General features: G+C 38.3%; 1 protein-coding gene across 1 annotated transcript; it reads left to right on the top strand.

Annotated features, from left to right (window-relative positions):
• Positions 1–883: 883 nt before the first annotated feature.
• ccdc106b (coiled-coil domain containing 106b) lies at positions 884–7,337 on the top strand. Its single transcript, XM_034125267.1, has 7 exons — positions 884–1,037; positions 1,870–2,007; positions 2,893–3,084; positions 3,766–3,912; positions 4,293–4,493; positions 5,974–6,134; positions 6,628–7,337. Exons 1-7 carry the CDS (start codon positions 998–1,000, stop codon positions 6,781–6,783), a joined length of 1,035 nt encoding a protein of 344 aa, XP_033981158.1. The 5' UTR covers positions 884–997; the 3' UTR covers positions 6,784–7,337.
• The last annotated feature ends 1,978 nt before the right edge of the window (positions 7,338–9,315 follow it).

Here is a 9,315-nt window from a genome sequence, read left to right as displayed (position 1 = left end):
CTGGGCCCCGCCCCTCAGGTGACACGTGTCCGGTCTGCCCGTTCCCACCTTCGTCTTTAAAGGAGAAGAATAGCCACAAGTAATGTGTTAATGTTTCAATTACACTTGTACAAAGATTATATTCTGCAATACCCTTTCGTAAATGTTTAAATGTAATATTAATTACACGTGTTATGTCTTTGTGTGAGAAAATGTCACGGTTTATATGGAGACATTATGCAAACATTTCTAACTAAAAACTACTCTTTATCGTAGTCCATTTTATTTGTATTATTTAAAATAACTCAATGAATACAAATACTAGCTTTATTAACCCAATTGTTAATAATTATTTGGAAAATCCCATATACAATGACACACATAAATAATTTGTACTACATAAATAATACAATTCTCTAGAAAAGCTGAAAAAAAGAAAAGCAACAAACACCCAAACAATATTAAAAACATATTGAATATATACTTATTAATTTGATGTGCACGTTTTAGTATTTATTTGTTCCTCTTATGTTTTTTGTATAACTTTAATATAAATTACTTAACTATTAGGCCTTTGGTCTTTTCTTTGCCAAGTACATTTTCTATTAACTAGTTTGTGTTGTTTGTGTTTTACCTATCAATAAAGTTAGGGTGACAAAAACTCTGATCCTCAACTATCCAACCAACCTGCAATACCGTTAGGAGCACTTCTGACTGAGTGGAGTCAGAGTGGTTATGGTGTGCAGGTGTTCAGTAGTTCCGACATACCTTTAAAGCTTTTTTTTAAACGAAGAAAAACCACCGTTGTGCGCATGTGCACACCTGAGCGTGCTACACCTGTTGGAGCCACTTATAATCAGGTAATTGCTGCTGAAGATGCGGTCTCGCGGACGTTGAGCTGCAGCTGTGTGTCGTTTTCAGGCTGTATTACAGAAGTATAACTGCACATAGCTTTACTGAAGACTAATAATACCAAGTTTATCACTTATTTCTCACCAGAGCAGCTCGCCTTTCAGTCATGAATCCTCCAACAGACAGAGACGATACACACCCAACAGGTAAAGTTTTAAATGGCGTATCCCCACCTTGTGCTACGAGCAAAAATGCTACACGGCGTTGAAGTTACTTTAACACTTAAAATAATAAGCTAAACTCCTCGTCTGTTTATAGACTCGACTGTCTTTATTTATGCTTTTTGACAATATGGAATGTTGGGTGCATTTATGTGCTAAACAAATCACTTTCTGTGTCTAAACTGCCTCTTAAATGTTATTATTATTGAATTCAATATAGACCACGTTATAATTGACTAACGGCTAATTTAGCATCTAATTTAGCATCTAATTTAGCTTTACAGACGTTTACCCTATGTTCTATGCTATGACTATTTTACTGATGTGCTGCTGTGTTGATTTATTTCAGAGTATAGGTTTCAAAGTATTTCGATTTTCAAAGTACTCAAAGTTATAGTTGCAACTTTGTAATGCTTTTTTTGCACTCTTTCCTACTTTGTACAACCACTGGTGCACATCATTTTACCTTGATATATCAAGTTCTATCTAGCTAGCGTCTTTTACATTTCACATTTCACATTTTATGATAACCTTAATACATTATATTTGTGTTACCACCATCTATAACACTATTGATACTGATGTATTGTCTGAGTCATGTACCCATTAAGCTAAAATGCTAATTACCATTCTTTGATAGCAGCTACTCAAATGTGTGCATGTTCTACTTTACATCAAGAAAAAATCAATACGTTTGAAGAAGGGGGACAGTGGTGGGATATGGTGTTTTCAAATCAACCTGTAAAGAAGAATCAGCGGATCAATCTATCATGATAATAATCTAATAATATTCTGTTGTCTTGTGTGTATTTCTCAGAGCACTACATGCCCCAACCCACATCCTCAGGGGGGGGAGGGTTGTACCTGGACAGCTATGAAGTCTCTTTTCCTCTGGAGGAGAGTATCGAGAGACCCCCTGCTTATCACCTGAACCAGGGTCAGCCGATGATGGACGGTACGCCACGTCTACTACACATGACCACTGCTTTTCTATTTTTTCCTAGTTTTATAATGAAGCAGCTAATACACTGTGATAGTTCATAGTACAAGTTATTCTACATGTTCCCGTTTTCACACTGCATTCAATAGATGTTTTAAATCTGGTAATTATTTTAGTACTAATATAGAAAATGAGGGGTAGTTTTTCAAAGAGACAGTCAACCCTCTTTTAACAAGCATGTTAAAAACCCACAGAGATAATTTAAAGGGGACCTATCATGCAAAATGCACTTTTGTACATCTTTTATACATGAATATGTGTCCCCGGTGTTCCAGGGAACTCACCAAGTGTCAGAAAACACAACCCTCTCTATTTTCCTCCATACCCAAATCTCTAAAAAAGGGGCTGCAACGGATCTGATAAAAACTGATCCAGATTTGAACACTGAATCAGCCCTTGCAAACACAAAATGAGGCATGGCTAAAATGCATGATCTGTTTGGTATTTTGAAAAAAAAAAAGTATAAATATGCCTTATATAGGTATGGTCCTACACTATATTATTCAAATATAGCATGATAGGTCCACTTTAAGTCAAGATACAAATGTTTGAAAACATACTTTCCTACCTATACAGTCACCAATTACATTGCTTCACCTCTTTTTTTCTTTCAATGTTTTTTGACTTTTTATTTTCAGTTTTTCAAATATATTCATGCGTTTCCTCCTCTTTTTTGCTTCTTTACCTTATTTGGTAAAGCAGCTTAGCATAACATGTTCACTACTCTACATATAAATCAGGAATTAAACAAATTGTTACATTTTCTTGCAACTGGCTCTTTTTTTCACAAGAACTCTTATGTTTAATACAGTCTATGGTTTAATGGCTGTTCTCCTGCAGGGCCTGTGGTGCACGAGCCCCCTCACTCCCAGTACAGCCCTTTCATCCTGATCTCTAACCTGCGAGCTCACCTGTACGTCACTCTGGAGAAGAACACCTGGCTGCAGAAGCGCATCGAGGATATGGAGGAGGAACGCAACTTCCTGCGCTGTCAGCTGGACCGATTCATCATCAACATGCGGGGTCCGGAGGGTGAGGAGTCAGCTAACGATTGTTGTATTTAGTTTGTTGTTTTGTTAAAGGGAACGGTTTTTAAATTCATCCACATCAACAAGTGATCATGAGGTTAGGATGAACATAATTATTTATTTCTCTAAATATAATGCAAGGTGTGTTTTTAAAATAACAGATGAGTTAGGAGGAATTGCAATTCACATATGTGTGCAAATATTAAGAATACATAGCTAAGATGGGTAAATTATACATGTGAAAACAAATATATATATATATATATATATATATAATATAACAACATATTTGAGTAAATAAAAATAGGTACTTGCACACTCGAAACATTGATTATTACAATGTAAGACTAGTACAAGGAATTTCTATTTAAGGAACATATAAATAGTCAAGTATAAGTGTTTTCTTTTTAAATATGTAACATTTTAATGCAATTAAATGCAATCAGTAATTTAGTTTTGCGAGCAACAACCTTTTTATGAAATACACAAATTACTAATTGAACCTATAAAAATGCTTAATTTATTATTAACACGGATGTTTTTAATGCAAAACATTTATCTGCCTAGTTATAAATACCTACAGCTTTAGAACACGAGTGAACTGGACGGACATTCTGAGAGCGCAGACTCTTGGACGGTCCCGTCTCCCGAGTTAAGGAGTAACTCTACTCCCCTACAATGACAGATTGGTGTGTAGACCCCCAGCGTGGGGTGAAGGTCCAGCCTGCCAGCCCCCCCTCCCCTCCCTCCCCCATGACCACCCGGTCTGGGATGACCCTGAAGCGTCTGCAGGGAGCGGCCCCTCGGCCCCGCCGCGCCTCTGCCTTCCCCGGTGAGACATTACTGCACCCTATCAAGTTGGTAATATAGGAACTTGCTTTTTTTTACACATCTCTGTCATTCTCAAATATCACAGAGACTGTCATAAGATGATGATCAACTAATGGATTAGTAGAAAATCACTCATCCAAACTATTTTGAAGTCAACTATTCATTATAATAATTACATTACAAACATTTTTCATGCAGAAACAGCAGAAATGTCCTTCTTCAGCCTCTCGAATATGGCCTGGTTTCTCTCTGTACCATTAAACCAAATTCAGTTGGTTTTGGACTGATACAAATATTTTATGAACAAGCAATTAAATAGATCTTGTAAATTGATAGTGTTTCTGCCCTTTACATGAAATTACTTTATTTTCTTTGCTGCAGTGAAGCAGGAATTTCATCTGGATGAGGATAAATTCTACACGGAGGATGAGTTTGTTGAGGAAGAGGAGGAAGAAGAGGAGGAAGAAGATTCGTCGGTGGAGAAGGGCTCAAAGAAGAAGGGCCGAGGGCGAGCCAACGGAGAGCCGAGGATGAAGATGAGGAGGATCTTCAGGATCACCCACGGGAGGGAGAGACAGAGAGGTTAGTGCTATACTATTTGTTAGAAAAATATCACTCGTCACCGGCTTGAGTTTCAAAACAGGATACATGTATTTATTATCCTTGCAAGAATGGAAGTAGTCATCACACACAGAGCATTTGGTACAACTAGTTCCCAGAACAGTGTCCTTCACATGCTTATATACAAGAGAGGGTGTTACAGTCACAAGATGCAGAATACCGGTTCAAAGCAGTATTCAATGCTTAGTTCAGATTAGCTAAGGCCTGCGTAAGCAATAAACATGACAGTCATATGTCTATCTCCATAGAGGCTGAATCATCATGTTAATCGTTGTCACATATCATATGCCTAAAACAGTGTGTCCTGACGCTCTTCTAGGTAATCATACATCCTGTTACGTACACAGCTACGTAGGGCCTTTGTTATCAGGTGCTACTCTGAAATACGAAGAGCACATTCAGTATTTTCCCAACACTACCCTGTTACACTACAGTGTACTAGCAGTATAGTTTAAAGGTCCCATGTCATGGCCATTTCTACTGATCATAATTCCATTGAGGTCTACTAGAATAGATTTACATTGTTCAATTTTCCAAACTCACATTGGTTTCTCATACAGCATCTCTGTATAGTATGTGTATTCACTCTCTGTCCTACACGGCTTGTTGGAGCTCCTGCCCCCCCCCTCCCTGTGAGCCCACTGTGCTCTGATTGGTCAGCTCGCCCTATCTGTTCTGATGAGTCCACCACCGTTACAGCGGAACATCAGTGATTATGTGTTACAATGGCGTTAGCAACCAGAACATGACACCAGTAATGACAAACAGATGAGAATGCTGCGTGGAGTCTGGGTGCCGTGTTGGCGGGACGTTGCGCGGCTCGCTGCTGCGAGGAGCGGACAGTGTGAGCTGGGTTCATTTCCTGGTTGCTGCCTGGGGTCTGCGAGACAGCGAGACATCGCGAATGGACGCGGGAAGGGGGGGGGTGCTGAGGGGGCTGCAGCACCCCCATCTGCGAGGCTCCACTAGCACCCGCACCCCCAAACGCGGCACACCTACAGTGTAAGCGGCGCGCCACAGTTTCGCCGCTGCGAGGCTACTCTAGCACCCCCCCACCACCAATGGGTCCATTTGGGTATGGGCACGTCACTATACCCAGGAAGAAAACAATGGAAAAAGAGAAATCTCCAACGAGGCGTTCTGGGGCAGCATAGACAGGTCTTTTCTGTGTTAGAGATTTACTCACTACAGGGTGTACTTTGAGGGCTTTTGACTTTGCAGACCGCTTACATGCAGAAAAAGCTACATAACACACAAGGGGACGGGTAATAACCGGTAAAGCATGACATGGGACCTTTAAAACCCAAATGCACTGTCCTGATGTTGTCAAACTCCAATCTAAGGAACACTTGGTGTTTAAAGGGTACATCTAAATTAATCATCTTAATGGTTTTCAGTTTTACTTTTCATTTTCTAACCCTTCTCATTCTTCCTCCCCCAGTTAAAGACCCAGAAGGGGTTATGATTCGCTATAACAAGATCCTTACCACCTACCAGCGGGTGAGGAGCATGTCCAGAGCCTTCCAGGTCCACGGAGTGGACAGGAACACCATGGCCTCCACCTCCCCCATCGCAGAGCTGCTGCTGGTGGCTCCAGAGAAGGTCTGATGCCTTTCAATGTTCCTGTTCATGATACTATTTGTATGCACTCACTAGAAACAAAGTCCATCACCTTGTATTATGCTAACAACCTACAATAACAACATAATGTCTACTGTGTAATCCATAGTGTACATTTTATTACATTTCTGTCTGCTTTTGAGGCATTTTAGGCATTTATTAGATAAAAGGGCTGTAATTAACTCAGGTTTTCATCAGTTATTTAATTTCTGATAGTTGCTAAAGAAAATTACCCCAATTTGTACTCTCAAAAAAGACTTTGTTAGTTTATTATGAACACATGTTATGTCTGTGATCAAATTAGAAATGGTAAAAATGCAATACAAATATTTGTCAGCATCTTGTGACCACATTGTCTCAAAGCAACCCAGAATGACCGTAGCAGAAGAAGAATTAGAGTTAAACCTGTAGCAAGATTGAAGCAAACTGATTAAAATGTGCGCAAAATAAAGCCACACTTGTGATGTTCCTGCAGGTGGCGGAGGTCGGGGAGTTTGAGGCTTCGAAGGAGAAGCTTTTGGATTACGCGCGGCGGTGCTACAAGACCATGGACGAGCAGACGCATGTGAAGGTCCAGGCCATGAAGAAGATTCACAAGCTGCTGCCCATCTCCTACAGGTTCAGAAACTGAGGGATAGGAGGGGGAACGCTGCAGGAGGCAGGGGGGTTCTACACTAAACTTTACATTTAGATTTTTCATTGCCTTAAAAAGATACAAGACATGGGAGAATGTCAAGATAGATGCCAAGGTACAAGATTATTTTTGTTAAAAAACCTGCTTGATTTATTGTTTGCCTTAATCCAGGAATTAAGTGAAGGTGGACATTTACAGGAAGACAAAGTATAGTGTGAATTATAATGTCCTTTTCATTTCCAAGCATTATTTGAAATACTGCAAACTGTTTATATATCAGAGTTATCAGAGTAAAAGATTATTTACAGAACCAAAGGGATTGTTTATTTAAATGATGGCATTCATCTTTTTGTTTGTATCAAAAGAGATAAACATGTATTTGCTTTGATTTATTTCTTTATTTCTTTGTAAAGAAAAAGTACATTTAAAATGTATAATTGGAAAAAGAACATTTGTTTTGTTCATAATTCTCGTGCCTAAGTTGTATATTTTATGATTTTGCCAGAAGGATCTGCTGATGTAGTATTTGTATTTAGAAAGTTTGAAATGTAGTGGAAATAAATTCATTTAAATATATAATGGTTCAGGTTTATTTCTGTTTCACACTCGGAACACAATTCATGAAGAGTTTAAATGAAAGTATCAGCATGTTTAGACCAACATTCAAAGGAGAGTATAATAAATGATACCACCATTACTTAACGCTCATTATTTAACACCAAAAATGTATTTAACTTGATATGCTCTTGTCAATAACATCTTAACATATTGAATATGTATTACTGATCTGAGAAATTAAATGAGACTGGTAGGTTTGGCTGCCTACTCTATAGTAACTGGCAGACTGCAGCGCCTTCCAGTGGAAGAAGGGAGTAATGCACAGGGGGAAATAAACTTCAACACACTGTATTTTTGTTCATTAATGATTGCAGTCAGAATGACTATTTATGGTTGCATTTTTTTTATAAGCTTCTAAACATTTGATTTTTTGTTTACAGTATTTACAGCTTAAACTAGTTTGCATGTCCATCCATATTTCCAATACTATATTTTTCCTGCAGTTACTTTGCCACTATACGAGCGTCAAACCAGGACCTGGTGTGTACATTTTTATTTTAGACTGTTCAGACATGAATGAAGGTGCAATTATTTTTTAATTGCTTGGACGTGTTAAATCCTTTCAGTTCTCCAGAGGTGCACAAGAGCCTAAGTACATACATTACGAAGAGAGAGAGTGAATTACAGAGCTGAAAATAATTGTGGGTTGAGATCTAGCTATAACAAAGCAGCTTGTACCCGTCTGCCTGAAAGTCATCATCAATATGAGGCAGCAAATATTTAAATTGAACACATGTAGCCTTGGTTCAGATGAACAGCTCGGACGTGGTGCAGAACACACCGTGCTTTACCTGCATGAAGTAGCCATGTTGCCCATGTTGTTGGAGTTGAATTTCCTCTTCAACCATCTTCACATCTGAAGTCTTGCTGCTGAAAATATATACTCATGTGATTTTCTGAAGACTGGACACTTGATCTCTAACAGTTCCTCATTGTTTAACACTATGTCAGAGTTTTGCAGACAACCATGGCTTGTGGTCAATGTTGTTCCAAAAAATGTCAATCAACGTTTAAGAAAAATATATGGAGGGAAATCCCAATCTCTGCAAATAAGCAAGTACTTGAAGACATTTAGAAACAAAGGATCAGACAAAAAACATTATAGTAATTATGAATATTAGATGATACCAATTTCAAAAAAAGTATTATAGGTCAATAAAAGACATACATAATATGTTTTATTGGCTTCTTATTCATAAGGGTACATATTGCAGTGCCACTTTCAAAATGCAATTATTTGTAGAAATTAGCAAAACTTGGTTTTGAGTCAGTCCATTTTCCAATAAATAAAATTGTCTTTTTAAAGACTATAAATAATAATATATTATTTTCTTTTTATCACATCACCTTAAAAACCTAAAGCAATGTATTTATCCTTGAAATTGAATAGTTTGGCCCGTTTTCCTTCTTAATAAAGTTGATCATGGTATACATTCAATGATATAAGAAATAACAATAATATAGTTAACAATAACAGTTAACAAACGCTTTATAAAATCTCCAAATAGATTCAAATATAGTCTAATACAGATTCATTGTAATCAATCATATCCATTATTTGTTTGTTTTTTTGATTTTTTTCCTTGCATAAATCGAGATTGTTGATGAACAAAACGATGTAATCCTTATTTCACCATGTGTTATTCAGCTGCTCAGAAAAGGCGGAGATGACCTCAATTTCCCAGCGTACTATGCGGCCGACAGAGGGAAATGGTTGGGGGGGGGCGTAAACCAAAGTTACCCTTTAACCTTTCCAAACAGTCCAATCAGAGCGAGAGTTACCCAGGAAGTAGTACACTATCTTTTGACTGACAATGAGCGTTGACGAATAAGAGTACGGAAACGGCTGCAGCGGACCAATCACAGATGAGGTAGGCGGTGCTCCTATCCAACAGGGCATCGGAGGAGGAG

The sequence above is a fragment of the Trematomus bernacchii genome, unplaced genomic scaffold, assembly GCF_902827165.1.
Source record: "Trematomus bernacchii unplaced genomic scaffold, fTreBer1.1, whole genome shotgun sequence".
Lineage (NCBI taxonomy): Eukaryota > Metazoa > Chordata > Actinopteri > Perciformes > Nototheniidae > Trematomus > Trematomus bernacchii.
The sequence above is the reverse complement of the archived record's forward strand: the minus strand, read 5'-3'. Positions and strand labels throughout refer to the sequence as shown.